The sequence below is a fragment of the Salvia miltiorrhiza genome, unplaced genomic scaffold (assembly GCF_028751815.1).
Source record: "Salvia miltiorrhiza cultivar Shanhuang (shh) unplaced genomic scaffold, IMPLAD_Smil_shh original_scaffold_209, whole genome shotgun sequence".
Taxonomy (NCBI): domain Eukaryota; kingdom Viridiplantae; phylum Streptophyta; class Magnoliopsida; order Lamiales; family Lamiaceae; genus Salvia; species Salvia miltiorrhiza.
The window spans coordinates 209,491-228,588 of NW_026651501.1; the positions used below are offsets into that span (position 1 = coordinate 209,491).

General features: G+C 37.2%; 1 protein-coding gene and 1 long non-coding RNA gene across 4 annotated transcripts; both read left to right on the forward strand.

The window, feature by feature from the left end:
* Positions 1-1,218: 1,218 nt before the first annotated feature.
* LOC131003368 (uncharacterized) lies at positions 1,219-9,428 on the forward strand. Of its 3 annotated transcripts, XM_057929881.1 has the most exons (4): positions 1,219-1,600; positions 3,004-3,079; positions 4,858-5,918; positions 9,154-9,428. In XM_057929881.1, the coding sequence occupies exons 3-4, from the start codon at positions 4,859-4,861 to the stop codon at positions 9,156-9,158; spliced, it is 1,065 nt and encodes a 354-aa protein (XP_057785864.1). In that variant the 5' UTR covers positions 1,219-1,600; positions 3,004-3,079; position 4,858; the 3' UTR covers positions 9,159-9,428. The 3 variants fall into 3 exon arrangements, 1 of the variants encoding a protein (XP_057785864.1); XR_009094615.1 differs by lacking the exons at positions 4,858-5,918; positions 9,154-9,428 and adding an exon at positions 3,644-3,918 and having other exon boundaries at positions 1,242-1,600; XR_009094616.1 differs by lacking the exons at positions 1,219-1,600; positions 3,004-3,079; positions 4,858-5,918 and adding exons at positions 6,741-7,110; positions 8,514-8,589.
* Positions 9,429-9,915: 487 nt separating this feature from the next.
* On the forward strand, positions 9,916-13,032 carry LOC131003369 (uncharacterized). Its single transcript, XR_009094617.1, has 4 exons — positions 9,916-10,412; positions 10,502-10,549; positions 12,058-12,138; positions 12,735-13,032. It is a non-coding gene; the product is annotated as an uncharacterized LOC131003369 (long non-coding RNA).
* Positions 13,033-19,098: the final 6,066 nt, after the last annotated feature.

Sequence of the window (19,098 nt, forward strand, 5' to 3'; positions counted from 1 at the left end):
GTGATTGTTACTCTGGAGTGTAGTGAAAGTGAAGCATGTAAAATCTTCTGTTGTAAAGTATTTCCCTATTGTACAGCATATCTTGACTATATCGTGTAGATGAACTATGATTATGCTAAGCATGGATGTGAACTGAATTGCATATTCAAGATAGTAGAATACCTTGAATGTTTTCGAGCTGATGGGTGGCTGTTGAAGTTCGAATAGCTTGTGAAATGACTGAAATGAATTGGTCTTCTGTTAATGCAGGTGAACTTGATAAAAAAAAAATGAATATTGAGGCCAAGCCTTACCTTGAGATTTTAGCAGAATGAATTGGGACTGCTCTTCGATATTTTTCGGTGAAGTGAAGTGAGATTGAGAGCTGTTTGTTGGCTGGGTTTGATACTAATAGTTCATTGGCGCATACATGAGTGTGGTGGGGGGAAAAAAAACATAATGATAGTGGTGTATAGAAGTTGGGGAACAAAGTTTAATGGAAAGAAAAAGAGAAGAAAAAGAAAGGAAAAAAAAATGTAGAGGAGAATTATTGATGTATTTTCTCTGACTCGGTGATTCTGTAATTGTAAAGTGAATCACGTGCTCATATTTGCTTGTACTGTTTATTTAAATAAATCTCGATTTCGACATGTGATATCTCGCTAAAATCGATAAGTTATAAAATGAATCTAAATTAAATCCATAGATTTAATTCGTTCGTTGTTCTGATATCTAAATTAAATCCGCAGATTTAATTAACTTCTTGAGTCGGAAATAATTCCCGACCTGAGTAAAATAAAATCAAATTCCATCTCGCTTAAAAAAATAAATAAATAACGTGACTTTGCTAAGTCAGTTATAACTCTGAAATAATATCATTGACTGCTTTAACAATATAAATTCAGGATCATAAGCTGAATTCATATCAGAATAATAACCGTTTTCATTCACTGATGAACAAAAATTGTAACACCCCGCCCATTTATATTAAGTTTAGAATTTAATTTAAACTTAGATTTAAGATGATTCACGCCGGATAAAAGAAAATGAATTTATTTTAATGCCAACAAAAATGATTTACAAAAACATTTGTAAATTTAATTATTGAATTTATATGCATTGTATATTTATTTAATTTAGCATTCAAGTATTTTTTTTTTTTTTTTTCGAGATATTTATTTAGCAAACCCTGAAATATTTATTACAGTCCCGATATTTTATCTATGTTACTAATAACCACCCAATATCATGATATATTTTTTTTTACATACATGTGCAGACAATCAATTATATCTGCACAATAAAATCATATCTTTGATATCTTATCAAATTTTTGTCCACTTTCATTTGCTTCCACTTTCTTTTATTTTATTTGTCCACTTTCTTTTGTTTCCATTTATTTTTGTTTTTATGCAGTCAAATTCCACTACACCAGATCAGCCAAGTTTTCCACTACACCTAATAAATCAGTCAAATTTTCCTTCACTCACTACTCCACCAAATTTCTTTCATCGGCTCTCCAAAATCATTTCACCAGAAATCTCCCCAAACTCATTTCACCAGAAATCTCCCCAAACCAAAGCAAACATCCATCTGTGTATCAACAACAAATCAGTGAAAGGTTTATATTTCCAACTCATTCAATTCATGCAAAATTCATCAATCCTTAGCCGAACAGAAAAACACAAACACATGTCCATCATCTCATCAGATATATGCATACATATTTGTATATTTAGATCGCAAATCATAAAGTTTATGTTTTTAAACAAAACATTGAAATCTTTCAAGAACATTGCATTCACGAAAACATAAGTAGAAAAAGGGAAACTTGGTTTAAAGCTTTTATTTTTGTTGAGCCGGTTGATGCCGGTGCGTCTGAGTCGAGTCGGGGAAGATGGCTGGCAGAGACGGCGGCGTGGAGACGCTGCTGTCGGGCCGAGGACGGTGAGAGAGAGAGGGAGACAGGCAGCGGCGTTCCGTCGTTGCCAAGGAGGAGAGAGAACAGGGGGTACAGAGGGAGATGAGGTGGGTGGTCCTTCGTTGGTGGCCGAGCCGCGGTGGCGGAGAGAGACTGGGATGGCAGCCGGCTCTGGGATGGTGGCAGGCGGTCCGACCAACCGCTGCTCTCTGTCTCGGGGCGGCGAGGGCGGCCACGCTGTCGGCTGAAGAAGGAGAAGGTGATGGTGGTGTCGGGTAGGAACAGGTGGTGTGGCTGCGGCGGCGGAAGTGACAGGAGACGAGGGAGAAGTTCCGGCCGGCGCTCGTTGCCGGGCATGAAGGAGCAGTCGAGGGAGAGGAGCAGTTGAGGGAGAGGAGAGTCAAGGGCGGCGGCGTATTCAGCGGTGGTTTCCGTCGTCTGCCGGAAGAGAGTTGGGGGAGAGAAGGGGAGGGGGTTTGGCGTGAATGGAGAGAAAAGAGAGAGACGAGAGAGGCTATGTGTGTGTGAGTGTTGTGCGGCTGAGGGAGATAAGAGGGTGGAGTCAGTGGGCTAGGGTGAAGGTTGGGCTTGGATGGGGAGTGGGCTTGGGTGTTGGGCCGGGGTTTAATTAGTGTTGGGCCGATTTTTTTTAGTTTTGGGCTGCGAAATTTTATTATCAGTTGGGCCCTTGGTTTTAATAATTGTGCTGGGCTTTAATTCAATCATTTAAAAGATGGGCCCTATTATTGTTTTATGAAATTGGGCTTTCTTATTTTTAATTAATTGAACTATTATTAGTTTGATTAATTTATTTAAAGGAAAATTTTCATAATAATATCATATTATTATTATGTGCATATTTTAAGTAAATTACTTATTATATGTTAAGTATAACATGATTTGCATTATATTTTGCAATAAGAGAAATATTAAAGAAAGATGAGTAAGAATATTGTTGGTGTTCTTAACTCAAGAGAAATATTTTCAATTATTTATGCATTAAATTTTGAAAACCCGGCTAAGTGAATCATAGAATATTAAGCACTTCACCATGACTTAAGATTTAATTCAGGAGACCTATTAAGATTATAGATTTCTTGTAGGTTTTGTAGACCGTGAGGACTAGCGCTGCTATATCAATTCAGAGTTAAGAATAAACGACAGGCATTGCCTAATCAGGTGGGCTTATTTTCCAAATGTATGATTTAGCTATTGAGCTTAAATATTTCAATGAAATGAAAACTGTTTATCCAATAAATATTTTTGTGCACTCTGCTCTGTTTAAGGCTCGCATAAGTTAATCGATCGAGGTTCTCTTATGACCTAACACGTTGTTTGAGAATTGTGTACACCTATTAGCTGACTCGGTGGGTTGATCTCCATCGGGCACTAATCATGTATGAGGCGTTATAAGGGTGCTCGACGGGATGTGTTCCGGAGCATTGGGTCCCAAATGGGAGCTTGGCTGGGTTACGCCCTCAGTCCAAGTAAAGCAGGAGTAATGGATCCGTCGGTGGCTAAAAGGTCCGGGATCACAGCGAGTAACGGAAAGGGAGTGTGACAATTGCGCGCAATATAATAAAATGTTTTAACATGCTTAGAAGTTATTTTTGTTTTAAAACCTTCTAAGTCATGTAAAGTATAATTGGATAAACTGCTCTTATGATTATGAAATATTTATAAAAATGCTAGCCCACTAAGTACATTAGTATTTAGCCCAAAATTTCTTTCAAATGTTTTCAGGTTGATTGGTCGGTGCTGACGGGGCAGAGCTGAGGCTAGGGTTCAACTCCGTATTTTGTCTTCCGCTGTTGCACTAGCTCTTATTTGTCTTTTATTTCTCCAACTTAAGACTTTTATGTTAAATTCTGAATTATGTTTTCTTATCGAGCTTAAACTCTCAACTTCTAGCTCTATGTTATTAACGTTGGTTATCGGAAGCATGAAACCGAACTTGTGATCCTAAGGCTTAGAATGTTGTTGATTGATTAATATCACTTGATTTTTGTCTTTCTTCACTCAAAGGGCGTTCCCCGACTTTTTATCCTATTATTTGAATTCCACAAGGTTCTTTCCTTGTTTATTTCTATGATTTTAGTCGCACCTCGAATATAGTTTATTCCTTCAAGAATTGGGGTGTGACAGAATGGTATCAGAGCATAAGTTTTCTTTCATGTCTCTGATAACCGTAAGCTTCTAATGTCGAGTCTAGAATAGTACCTCTAGGCTTCTAAGAAAATTTGTTGACCCTCAGCTCGCCGTCACACTGCCGCAACAAAAGGTACGACTTAAAAATTTCAATAATTTTAAATGCTTTCAAAGTTTTTAAGAAGTGCGCGCTTTCAATGTATGATGTTATATGAATTGCTTATCGCTTTCATATTGTTATTTTGAGCCTTTAACTCATATAACCAATGTATGTATGTATGTCGTGTTTGGGACTACCCGAGCCCTTAACGAATCAATGAATTTATGGTCGAGTTAGATTTCATTAATCTTTCCGGATTAAGAAAATTTTTATGAAAGGGGCATTTATTGTCCATATGTTTAAAGGTTTCAAAAGAAACAAATGATTAAATGAATGAAAAGATTTATGTTATCGTGTTAGGTCCACTGCCTGTACGATATGAATGATGAGTCTCTTACAAATCGTTTGAGTACTACCCAAGGATACTTTAGAAATGTTAGTCGTGAAAGCTCCGCTTGATCGATTTAAGTAAGGAATGATAAGATAGCAACGTTTAACATAGATATGTTACAACGTAGAAGAAATGTCATGAGATTAAGGTTTCACTTAAGTTATTCCACTTAAGTTTAGATTAGTTTCCACGTAGAACTAGTCTTTCACATGGTTACACTATAGAAGCGATATATCTCGTGTATATCTATATATGTATGTATGTATGTATGTATGCCGAATGAGTCTCTTTGTCTGCTGATTCTCGTCCGTCAATCAGAATGGAAGGTGCACCAAGAGGACGTGGTAGAGGGCGCGGACGTGGCCGTGGGCGCGGTAGGGGATTTGTACCCGAAGAGCCTATTCCACAAGTAGCACCAAATCGCACAGCCGAGGAAAAGTTTCGCAAGGAAAAACCTCCAACGTTTGATGGATTGGGCGAACCTGCGGATGCCGAGAAATGGGTTAGGGCAATAGAACGGATCTTCAACTACATCCGTTGTGACGATGAGGATAAAGTGGCATGCGCAACTTATCAGTTGGTGGACGAAGCTGACTTTTGGTGGGAGTCAGTGAGGCGGACTATGACTGACGAACAGTGGGAGAATTTCACATGGGAAGAGTTCAAGGCTGAATTGTATGAGAAGTATATACCAGGATGTTACCGACAAAAGAAACAGAACGAGTTTTGGAATTTGAGACAGAAAACGGGAACTGTGACCGAGTATGATAGAGCCTTCAATCAGCTATCAAGATATGCTCCGACGTTGGTGGACAGCGATGAGAAACGCGCAGAGAAGTTCAGAAACGGACTGCGTCACGAGATAGCGATTTCCCTAGCAAGTCAAGGGGATCTCACCTACGCGCAGACATTGAGCAGAGCCCTCACTATTGAGTCATTGTTGCCAAGGGAGAAAGGAAAATCCCCCGAACAGTTTGGATTTGTACCATCTCAAGATGGTAGTAAGGGAAAGAGAAAATGGAATGAAGGGACTGGTGGAAACATTGGAAATGGGAAGAAACCATGGACGGCAAATCAAAATCAGAATCAACATCAGAACCCACAACCTCAAGCAATAGTTCAAACTCCTTGCCCAAAATGTCAAAAACTCCATCCGGGAGAATGTCTGAAAGGAATGAACGTCTGCTATAACTGCGGAGAGGCCGGGCATTATGTCTCGACATGCCCAAAGAAGGGAGGAGGAGCACCCCAACAACAAAATCCTGGAAACCAACAACGACAAAACCAAGGTCCTAGAGGAAATCAGAACCAACCACGATACGCTAGGGCCTATGCCCTTAACCAACACCGAGCAGCAGGAGATCACGGAAACCTGGCAGGTACGATTAATGTTTTCGACATGTCGATTATAGCTCTATTCAATATTGGAGTATCATATTCTTCCATTTCATATGTTGCTTGTAAGAAATTAGAATTTACGCTATAATCGTCCGTAACAACGTTAGAAGTTAGTATAACTAACGATGAAAGACTGCTACTAAGGACGTCACCGCGAACTCAGAGTTCGATATAGGCGCCGAAACATTTAGACATACTTACATGTTATTCTTATGATAGAATTTGATACAATCCTCGAATTGGTTGACTTACTCAAGTCAGCGCTACAATACTTTTAAACAAGAGAAAGATCCCTCTTCAATCTTCAGGAGAGGACGAGACAAGTTTTCACGACATAATGACGTACCAGTTTTTGAGGAAAATTTTCTAGTTTGCTAAACAATGTCGCACTGTTAGGGAATTAAGTACGTGTGTGATTTAGTGCCGCACAAGAGTTAAGTGGAATGAAAGTCTAGTATCCAAACTAGATGACCCAGATATGCAATTTCGAGGACGAAATTTTTATAAGGAGGTAGGAATGTAACACCCCGCCCATTTATATTAAGTTTAGAATTTAATTTAAACTTAGATTTAAGATGATTCACGCCGGATAAAAGAAAATGAATTTATTTTAATGCCAACAAAAATGATTTACAAAAACATTTGTAAATTTAATTATTGAATTTATATGCATTGTATATTTATTTAATTTAGCATTCAAGTATTTTTTTTTTTTTTTTCGAGATATTTATTTAGCAAACCCTGAAATATTTATTACAGTCCCGATATTTTATCTATGTTACTAATAACCACCCAATATCATGATATATTTTTTTTTACATACATGTGCAGACAATCAATTATATCTGCACAATAAAATCATATCTTTGATATCTTATCAAATTTTTGTCCACTTTCATTTGCTTCCACTTTCTTTTATTTTATTTGTCCACTTTCTTTTGTTTCCATTTATTTTTGTTTTTATGCAGTCAAATTCCACTACACCAGATCAGCCAAGTTTTCCACTACACCTAATAAATCAGTCAAATTTTCCTTCACTCACTACTCCACCAAATTTCTTTCATCGGCTCTCCAAAATCATTTCACCAGAAATCTCCCCAAACTCATTTCACCAGAAATCTCCCCAAACCAAAGCAAACATCCATCTGTGTATCAACAACAAATCAGTGAAAGGTTTATATTTCCAACTCATTCAATTCATGCAAAATTCATCAATCCTTAGCCGAACAGAAAAACACAAACACATGTCCATCATCTCATCAGATATATGCATACATATTTGTATATTTAGATCGCAAATCATAAAGTTTATGTTTTTAAACAAAACATTGAAATCTTTCAAGAACATTGCATTCACGAAAACATAAGTAGAAAAAGGGAAACTTGGTTTAAAGCTTTTATTTTTGTTGAGCCGGTTGATGCCGGTGCGTCTGAGTCGAGTCGGGGAAGATGGCTGGCAGAGACGGCGGCGTGGAGACGCTGCTGTCGGGCCGAGGACGGTGAGAGAGAGAGGGAGACAGGCAGCGGCGTTCCGTCGTTGCCAAGGAGGAGAGAGAACAGGGGGTACAGAGGGAGATGAGGTGGGTGGTCCTTCGTTGGTGGCCGAGCCGCGGTGGCGGAGAGAGACTGGGATGGCAGCCGGCTCTGGGATGGTGGCAGGCGGTCCGACCAACCGCTGCTCTCTGTCTCGGGGCGGCGAGGGCGGCCACGCTGTCGGCTGAAGAAGGAGAAGGTGATGGTGGTGTCGGGTAGGAACAGGTGGTGTGGCTGCGGCGGCGGAAGTGACAGGAGACGAGGGAGAAGTTCCGGCCGGCGCTCGTTGCCGGGCATGAAGGAGCAGTCGAGGGAGAGGAGCAGTTGAGGGAGAGGAGAGTCAAGGGCGGCGGCGTATTCAGCGGTGGTTTCCGTCGTCTGCCGGAAGAGAGTTGGGGGAGAGAAGGGGAGGGGGTTTGGCGTGAATGGAGAGAAAAGAGAGAGACGAGAGAGGCTATGTGTGTGTGAGTGTTGTGCGGCTGAGGGAGATAAGAGGGTGGAGTCAGTGGGCTAGGGTGAAGGTTGGGCTTGGATGGGGAGTGGGCTTGGGTGTTGGGCCGGGGTTTAATTAGTGTTGGGCCGATTTTTTTTAGTTTTGGGCTGCGAAATTTTATTATCAGTTGGGCCCTTGGTTTTAATAATTGTGCTGGGCTTTAATTCAATCATTTAAAAGATGGGCCCTATTATTGTTTTATGAAATTGGGCTTTCTTATTTTTAATTAATTGAACTATTATTAGTTTGATTAATTTATTTAAAGGAAAATTTTCATAATAATATCATATTATTATTATGTGCATATTTTAAGTAAATTACTTATTATATGTTAAGTATAACATGATTTGCATTATATTTTGCAATAAGAGAAATATTAAAGAAAGATGAGTAAGAATATTGTTGGTGTTCTTAACTCAAGAGAAATATTTTCAATTATTTATGCATTAAATTTTGAAAACCCGGCTAAGTGAATCATAGAATATTAAGCACTTCACCATGACTTAAGATTTAATTCAGGAGACCTATTAAGATTATAGATTTCTTGTAGGTTTTGTAGACCGTGAGGACTAGCGCTGCTATATCAATTCAGAGTTAAGAATAAACGACAGGCATTGCCTAATCAGGTGGGCTTATTTTCCAAATGTATGATTTAGCTATTGAGCTTAAATATTTCAATGAAATGAAAACTGTTTATCCAATAAATATTTTTGTGCACTCTGCTCTGTTTAAGGCTCGCATAAGTTAATCGATCGAGGTTCTCTTATGACCTAACACGTTGTTTGAGAATTGTGTACACCTATTAGCTGACTCGGTGGGTTGATCTCCATCGGGCACTAATCATGTATGAGGCGTTATAAGGGTGCTCGACGGGATGTGTTCCGGAGCATTGGGTCCCAAATGGGAGCTTGGCTGGGTTACGCCCTCAGTCCAAGTAAAGCAGGAGTAATGGATCCGTCGGTGGCTAAAAGGTCCGGGATCACAGCGAGTAACGGAAAGGGAGTGTGACAATTGCGCGCAATATAATAAAATGTTTTAACATGCTTAGAAGTTATTTTTGTTTTAAAACCTTCTAAGTCATGTAAAGTATAATTGGATAAACTGCTCTTATGATTATGAAATATTTATAAAAATGCTAGCCCACTAAGTACATTAGTATTTAGCCCAAAATTTCTTTCAAATGTTTTCAGGTTGATTGGTCGGTGCTGACGGGGCAGAGCTGAGGCTAGGGTTCAACTCCGTATTTTGTCTTCCGCTGTTGCACTAGCTCTTATTTGTCTTTTATTTCTCCAACTTAAGACTTTTATGTTAAATTCTGAATTATGTTTTCTTATCGAGCTTAAACTCTCAACTTCTAGCTCTATGTTATTAACGTTGGTTATCGGAAGCATGAAACCGAACTTGTGATCCTAAGGCTTAGAATGTTGTTGATTGATTAATATCACTTGATTTTTGTCTTTCTTCACTCAAAGGGCGTTCCCCGACTTTTTATCCTATTATTTGAATTCCACAAGGTTCTTTCCTTGTTTATTTCTATGATTTTAGTCGCACCTCGATTATAGTTTATTCCTTCAAGAATTGGGGTGTGACAAAAATAAACACTCATTACTGGATTTAAAATATATAAAAGAGCGGGTCACTACAACTAATTCAAGACCTACATGAAAAAACACGAGTTTTAAGAAAAAAAGTATTTTTATTAGTTGAGTGGAGAAAGGACCCCACAAAATATATTGTTTATCGGTTGAGTGGAGAAATGGGCCCACAAAGTGTATTGTTTATTAGTTGAGTGGAGAAAAAGTGTATTGTTTATTGGGACCCACCAGTTAAAATATGAATAAAACTTACTAAAAATAGATAGGTCTTGAGTTGGTGGACGGACCAAAAAGAAAAGTAGGCTTTGAATTAGTGGACGGAGGGAATATGTAATACCCCGTTTCCCTGAGTTAAATTTAGAATTTATTTTCGAAATTTAGAAGTAAGATGATTCACGCCGGATATAAAGAAAATGAATTTATTTTTAATTCCAACAAAAATAAATATGATTTACAAAAACATTTGTAAATTTAGTTATTGAATTTATATGCATTGCATATTTATTTAATTTAGCTTTCAAATATTTTCACGAACTATTTATTTAAGCGAACACTGAACGATTATTACAGTTTTCATAGTACAACCCGGAAGATTTTTATTTTATTTTATTTTATTCTCACCTACTTCTCTCCCTCACCTAACACACACCCACCTACCCACCTACTCCCTCCTTTTTGCAAAGTTAACATCACTAAGACACTACCCACTCCCACCACCAACTCCCTGCAAAAAGCATGCCTACTGCAGCACACCCACTGATATACTTCACCCATCCCCTTCCACTTCTACTCAATCTCCCACACAATTTGCCATATTTCACTCTCACAAGGAAACCCAACGAACAAGTGCAGAGGTAAGAACTGCAATCATAATTTCATAATTTATTTCTTACAACACAAACTCTCCACCTCAATGAATATACCATATGTGAATCAATTTCAGCTACCACACAAATTCAAGCAAACCGACCCAGCCGAAACCTTTCTAAAGGTTTTACTTCTAAATCCTTATTCCATTTTATTGTAGTTCTTAATTGAGCCAAAAGCAAGGAGGCATAAGCATACATTCATTCATCTCATCGTCAGTGCATATCTTTTATGCATATCGAATTGAAGCACAGAGACACAAGCATACATTTATACATCATTCGAGTAATAAAAAAAAATAATTTGAGAAAAAGTTTGTAGCTTTGAATCTCCTTATTTCCATACTTGCTGTGTCGAGTCGGGTTGCTTGGTTGCTAGCTGAGAAAGTCGAGAGAATGAGGGAGAGGCCAGGGCACGACGGCTCCGCCGTTGCTGTCCGGCCAAGGGCAGGGACGAGGGAGAGTCGAGGGTGATGTTCTGATAAAGAGAGAGAGAGGGATGAGGAGGCGGTGGATGGTTTTTCTGTTGCCGCTGTCGTTGACGGTTGAATCGAGTCGGGAGGTGGACGGAGGCACGGCACGGCAGCGGCGCTGCTGTCGCCCGGCCACGGTGAGAGAGAGGGAGCTAGGGCTCGGGCGCCGCTCTTCGCGGTGGGATGTCAGGCCTGTTTCAGCCGAGAGAAGAGAGAACCGAGGGGTAGTGGTTGTCGCCGTTGCTCCGGCGAGCTCCAGCGGCCGTGAGAGCAGTCGAGAGAGGAGGCCGCTGCACGGCGGCTCTGCCCGCTGATGTCGGGCGGTGACCGTGACGGCGGTTGCTGGCGCCGATTGAGAGATGTGTGAGTGTGTGCGTGCGTGTGTTAGGTGGAGAAGAAGGGAGGGAGTTTTGGGCTAGGCTAGGTTTGGGCTTGGGAATGTTGGGCTTTAGGGTTGGGTTTTGAGGGATTTGGGCCGAGTATTTGGGCCGATTTTTATGAGTGATGGGCTTCGATTTTTAAATAGATTTGGGCTGCGATTTTTAAAAGCTTGGGCCGATTTTTAATTTTATTTAGCTGGGCCCGATTTATTTTATTCAGTCTGGGCCATTCATATTTTATTGAGATGGGCCTCATCTTTTAAATTTATATGGGCTATTATTTATTTAAGCATGAGCTCTATTTCATCTATTTAAATGGCTTCCCTATTTTATTTAATTAGACTATTAATTAGTTTGATTAATTATTTTTAAAGACTTTGGATTGCCTTCAATTAATTAAATTGGGCTTTCTTATTTTTAATTAATTGAACTATTATTAGTTTGATTAATTTATTTAAAGGATAATTTTTATAATAATATTAAATTATTATTAAGTGCATATTTTAAGTAATTACTTATCATATGCTAAGCATGACATGACATTTCATTTGCACCATGAAATAAAAAGTATTTATGATTTAATTGGTTTTATTTATAATTCCAATTATTAAAGAAAGATGAGTAAGAATATTGTTGGTGTTCTTAACTCAAGAGAAATGTTTTCAATTATTTATTCATTAAATTTTGAAAACCCGGCTAAGTGAATCATAGAATATTAAGCACTTCACCATGAATTAAGATTAGCTTCACGAGACCTATTAAGAATAGAATTTCTTGTAGGCTTTGTGACCAGGGGGATTAGCACTGCTTTCCCAAGACAGGTTTATATGTGATTATGATCTTCAGGCTTTGCCTAACCAGGTGGGCATTACTTTTACTATACGTATATAGAGATCCCCTGCGTGTCGTAGGCCTCTTATACGAATATATGCATGAGATGATTTTAACTGTTAATTTCAGTTTATTATTATGCCCAAATGATAAATGACTCTTATGAAATGAAAATGAAATGTTCATGAAATGAAATGAAATGTTTATGAAATGATTGACTGCCAAAAATGTTTATGTTTTTATATGTATCCTATCTGTGTTGGTTCGCCAACTTTAAAGGAAATCCAATTGGGATCCTATGCTAGACAAAGGTCGCTAGCTAGGGTTAACGTGTACACTTATGGAGACCGCGAGTCGCTTGCGACCGGTCTTGGCGTCCGTGGTAAGGAGGCCTCCTTCCCGGCGCGTGACAGAAAGGAACAGATACGGATCATATGAAGGAAAATGATCGGCCGATCGACTTTATGAAAATGAAAGAAATATTTTAGTAAGCACATGTCATTTAAGAAAACCCATGTGTGTTACTGTTATGGCAGTTCAATTTATATATGTATGCATGTTGTATTTTCGGCTATGCCCACTGAGTATTTTTATACTCAGCCCTGCATGTATTTCTAAATGTGCAGGTTGAGCAACTGATGGAATGGAATGATGTTGAGCGGGTGTTCCTTTGACATTTCAAGAAATGTAACCTTGAGTATACATCTTCATATGTATATCTCACACGTTTTCCGCTGCAAAACACTTTGATTAGGATAACTTTATGTTATGAAATTGTGACACGTGTTATTGGGTAAACCACCTTAATCAGTTCTCTTTTATGTGTATGTTTTATAAGTATCCAAATGATCATATATGATCCTAGCTTTTTATCTATAAGTGACATTTTCATATACTTTAATGTTAAGTAATTGTCCATTTCCATTTCTTATTGTTCACCCCAAGTCATAACCCCTGTTAACCCGTCATTGGGATAGTGGGATGTGACAGAGTGGTATCAGAGCGGTTCGTTCGCTCTGACCCTAGAAACCTTATTCTAAAGAGTCGAGTCTAGTTTGATTCTTTAGACTTACACGGGTTCATATGGCACCGCTCAACATTCCATTGCATCGTGCTCAATCAAGGAAAGAAGGTAACTGCAGTTTCAACGTTTTAAAGATGTTAATGTTCTAAAATGCTTCATGAATATGTTTATGTGAAGAGCATGTTATGATGAAATGTTGAATGTTTTGCCTTTCATGGCATATTTTCGCAGTCTATGATGTTATGATCAGATGAATGATAGAAAAGTGACATGTTTTCCCAGAGAACATAGATTGCTATAAGATGCATGATCACAATTTCAAAAGAACATAGACTACTAGATTAGTAGGATATCTCTACAATCTAGATTCTTAAGGTAATGATTTAGAAGAATGAAAGAGAACTTAGAACGTCTCAGCTCCCTTAAGAAAATGATGGTTCTTTTGAACTACAAAGATGAATGGAAAGATATGTACGAGGTAAAGGAAAAACACAGAATGACGATACGCGACGAATTCAAGGTAAACGTTGCATCAAAGGTTGAACCATAGTCTCTACGTTCAAATGTTCAAGTACGACGGAATATCAAATCGACTTTTGCTACAGGATAGATTTTATGAATAGAGTATTTTGCCTGTGTACGTATGTCTGTGTGTATATGTCTTAAGAGAGGTTTGGGGTTTGAGATCAATAGGATAGGGAACCTTAAGATAAGTTTAGTTGTCATGATGAACTTATGCTTTGTTATGTATAGTATGTTCATGGCTCTCCAAGTTCGGGACGATGTTTCCCGTGTGACTGGGAGGTGATGATGTTGGACCTGGCCAGTCCACATGATCCAAATCTCAGTAGACGTCTTTTGGGTTGAAAACCCATGTGTTTCAACTTTCGGTTGAAAAACCAGATGGGTTCTTACTCGAGGTCATTTTGTTCGACCTAGTAGTTAATCATTTCATACCCTCTGGTCATTCTTTTGACTCTCTTGAACAATTTCTACAACACCTTGCTTTGATATTGTGTTGAGTTTGAGCCTTGCAACTCGTGAGTTGTCATAATAGATCCCCTTGTTTGATAAGACCAAGAAATGTTAGTCTACCGATGTAGTATACTACCCAAACTATGACTTCATATAATTGTGTCTCATTGTGATTGGTTGAGATTAGTTTTTGTCCTATAAATGATATCGACCACTCATTATGATAGAAATTCAGAGTTCAAGCTAAGACCGTAATATAGTGTTCGAGTACGAGGACTTAAAGTTAATTGGTCTATGATAGTTTTAAGATAGATTCATAGGAAAGTGTTATGCATGTGATAGGTAACAAGAAATGGGTTGATGACCATTTTGGTATTTGAAAACTAGGATACCCCATAGATGAGCCCTAGGAATGAGGTAGGAGTAATGAACCGCCACAAAAGAACGAGGGAACTTATTCTCAAGTAAATCTCGTGTATATAAATTGGAATTGAGAATCCAATTGATATGAGGAGAGACCCGAATCTATTCTAGATTGGAAAGTTAAAGTACTAAGGAATAAGTCGATACCCTTAGTAATAGTTCTTTGGAAGCACTATGATCAAGAAAAGGCGATGTGGGAACTCGATTCTAGCATGAATGAGAAGTACCCAGAATTATTTTCTGTGGTACAAATTTCGTGACGAAATTTCTTTTAAAGTGGATAGTATGTCATACCCGACTTTTAATCCCTGATTAAGGGCTTAATTATTAATAATTAGGATTCGGCATCCATTTATAATAAAAACTGGTTTGATTTATCTGATGTGATTTAATCATTATATATGTGTTTTAATGTGCTTAGTTAAAGGAAAATTTTTATAAATGTGGTGCATAAGTTTTAATTGGTGAGTTAAGTGTATTTATATGAGCCACATGAATTTTAAATTATGCATGAAGTCATGAATTTTATCTAAATTTGATAGTACATGTAACACCCCGTACTTTTCCCTATGTTGTGAGATAGTGTCTTAACACTATTGAGAATACTGAGATGTCAGAGAGATTGACTGTCCTATTAAGAAAATAGGAATAATAAGTTGGAAATAGAGTCGAGAAAGAAAGAGTGAAAAACCTTGATTAAAAAAAAATCGGTCGGAGAGACGTCTAGTTTGTCTGTGTTTGCCGACTGCTTTGACGTGATATTATGTGAAATTACGTGACTGATTGATTATGTGAGTTTTGTTACGTATGTCATTGTGAGCAAGTTATTATGATTTTTATTTGATGACTTTAGCACTTGGAATTTTAATTAAGTTTTCAAAGCAAGTGCAGTTTATTTTTACCGAGAAATCAAAGAATGCCGGTTTATGAAAATTTTTCCAAAGAAAATATTTTCAAATCATTTTTCCTATGATGAGGAATATTATAATTGAGTGAGTGCACTAATATTAGTGCTATAATTATTTTATGTGGTCACATGAATAATTATGTATTGGTATTTTATTAATTAGTACATTTCCATAGTTTTTGTGATTTATTTTTGATCACCCTTCTCACACTATTACTTTAATTTCCCTACCATGTGACTAAATACCACAATTTGCCAAGTGTAGAGATTATTGAGAGAGTGTAGAGATTAGAGAGAGAGAGATCAAGGCATTAATTGCCAATATTTCCTTAAGATTACAAAATCCTCTTTAAAGATCACAAGATCATTTACAATCTTGCAAAATCATCTCTCACTACTCACTCATCATTTTCGACCAACACCTCTCTCCCTCTTTCTCTCACTTTCCTCCATTTTCCTCCACTGAAGAGACCTTCGAAGCTTCCCAAAAAAAAAAAAAAAAAAAAAAAAAAATTACAAAACACCTCAATCCACTCTAAAATCTTCCATAAACACATCCTAGCTACTTATATTCAAGAGAATCATTGAAGAAAGGCTTCCAAGCTAGAGTGAGAAAATATGAGTTTTGGTGAGAAACTTGGGTAAGTGATTCTTATTTTATAAATCTAGATTGTATGATGAGTATATGATCATGATTGAGCAAGAAAATCACCCAACTTATTTCTATGAAATTTTCGAAAATTAGGGGCTTGAAACCCTACGAAATTTGTTGTTTGTTTTCTTGAATTGGCTTGAGTTATATGATGATTGATGATTATTGAGTTAATATATATGAATATCTTGATGATTAGCCATGAGATATAGATTTTTCTATTAGGTTAGTTTACCTAAAATTGGGATGTTGAGATCCTATGAATCAATTGATGTATTGATGATGGATTTGAGTTTATGAGATGATCTAGATGATTAATGATGGATGAGATTGAAGCTTGAGGTTGAGAAATGAAAAATGAAAAGTGTTAGTTTGAGGAAGAAGATGACATACATATGTATCTATATGTGATCTTGTTTTATGATGTTGATTTGTGCTAATTGGTAATCTAGGATGTTAGATCTATGATTTGATCAATAGGTTATACATGATTAGTGATATTTTCAAAAGAGTTTAGTTTAATAAAAATTAGGACTTTTTGCCTATGTGTTATTAAAGTGATTTTGGCTTAAGATATATGTATTTGAGCATGATATTAGTGTATAATTATGTTTGAGTAAGTCTTTTGTTGGCTAAGAAAATTTTTGACTTAGTTTAGTTTATATGAGTTTTTGAGTTTTCATATTTTGAGAAGTCGATGATTGATAAAATGAGGTTTAATTGCTTTATGACCATTATGTGAAAGTTTGTCATGTTTTATTAAGAGTTTTATGATGGTACATGAAGTTTCGTTAGAGTTTAGTACATGATAAAAGGGAATCTATATGTGTATAATGATTTATATGATGAATGAGATCATGTTTGAATAATTGAGTAATTTTGTGCATGAAAATGAAAAGAGAATTTTAATGATGCGTTCATTGAAACGTTTTACTAGAGAATTGAGGTTATGATGTAAGAAGAGAGTCAAGATTTGAGTATGATGAGCATTATAATGTGCCTAAATGTTTGTGAGTGTTATATGTGTTTAAAATGAGCTTTGATGAGTTTTCTTGAAGGAATGTTGAGTTGAGTATTTTAAGAGTTTGAGATGAGATTTTGGTAAATTTCGTAGGCCTACTGACCTACTGTGATCGACGGTTTTTCAATGTCAAAAAGCTTTGAAATTTTAATACCAAGTCTCTACATGAGTCTTGAGAACATCGGTAAAATTTCAAGTCATTTGGACTTCGTTTACTATTTTTATAAAATACAAAACCGAAACTGCACATTACTACCGAGAGTTTCAGAGAACAGGGGAAAGAGTCATTCATTTCAGTAGCTTCCTGTGTGATATAGCTTTCCAAAATTTTATGGTATTAACCTTATTGTGTTAGCTAGATATCCACAAAATTTGAGCTCAGTTTGACAACATTTACTATTTTTCAAAAATCCAAGTTTTCGATTGCTCAAAACTGCCGAATATGGTAAACTGTAGTAAAACAGTCATATCTCCTACAATACTTCGAGTTTTTGGACTCTACTTTTTTTTATATGAAAATAGACTCGATGACCTTTCTTTTGGTATGAGTCTCGAGTCCAGGAGGTGTCGGAGTAAGAACAGGTTGGATTTTGAAGTTGAGTCAGTGTAAAAACAGAGCATGTTTTGATAATGTTTGATTGTGTTTTCTTATGTGCCTTATGTGATTGTGTTGTCTATGTGTTGAATGAGATTAGACGAGCCTTATATGAGAGATAAATCGAGACTTAGTACCATGATTTTCTTGAAACCTATCCTTGAACTTAAGGATTTGAGATGAGTGGAGAGTTTATATAAAGATGAGTAAAGAGATAGAATATGAGATAGAGCATGAGTTAAGGCTTTATGAGTATGGATTTTTAAAAGGATTAAAATGTTTTAAATCAATTCCATTTTAATGGAGTTTAAAATGCTTATTTAAGTCATTTATAAATGAATAATGAGAAATGCGTAAAGAAGTTCGTAAATGAATCGCGGCATGAGATTTTCAATTCCCCTAGTAAACTAAGGAGATATTATGAAGGAACAAGCAATAAACGAGATTCTCACCACCGAGTCACTACAACAATTGGAGAAGGAAAAAGTTCACGCACAAACAAGATATGTACACCACCTCAAGATGGAGGTAAAGAAAAAGGAAATGGAAGGAAAACACTAGAACTAAACTTAAGGTATAACCCAACCCCAAGGCTAGTAGGCTCAAGGTAAGAGAGTGAATGCTTTGGCTAAAGTGCCAGAAGCTACAGCAAGAATAAAAGTTGGAACGCCACCACAATGGAAACTTAGAAACCCCCATTAAATAATCATTTGAAAATGAGAAAATGAGTTTACATGGCAGAAGGAGTGCCATTAATCTCTAAGTGAAAGTTACCAAGATGATGAGAAAAGTTTGATATTAGAATTCCCTAGTCAAATCTGAGAAGGTGACTTAGGACGAAGGAAACAATTAAGGTAGTTCACCACTTTACTAAGATGAAGTGGGTGAAAGAATGTTGTTAGGTCCTGAACTGGTCCAACAGATGATTGAGAAAATCGACCACATCAAAAAAAAAAAAAAAAAAAAAAAAAAAAAAAAGATAGACAAAAGTCTTACGCCGATAAACGCCGATCGGAATTAGAATTTAATGTTGGGGATCGAGTTTTCCTCAAAGTCTCTCCCTCAAAGGGAGTTATACGTTTCGAAAAGAGGGGCAAGTTACGACCCCGTTATATAGGACCTTTTGAGATCCTAGATAAGTTAGGCCCTGTAGCCTATAGGTTGGCATTGCCGTCCAGTATTGGAGACATACACAATGTGTTTCATGTCTCTCAGTTAAGAAAGTATGTGTTTAATCCAAACCATTTGATTAAGCCAGATAAAGTAGTCCTAGCCAGGACCTAAGTTGTGATGAGAAATCAGTCCAGATACTTGATCGCAAGATTCAAGTTTTACGAGGCAATAATATTGTTCTCGTCATGTAGTGGAACTATCACAGGATGGAAAAGGCCAC

Excerpts from the sequence above, each read along its gene's own strand:
- LOC131003368 (XM_057929881.1), top strand. The coding sequence starts at position 4,859 with ATGGAAGGTGCACCAAGAGGACGTGGTAGAGGGCGCGGACGTGGCCGT.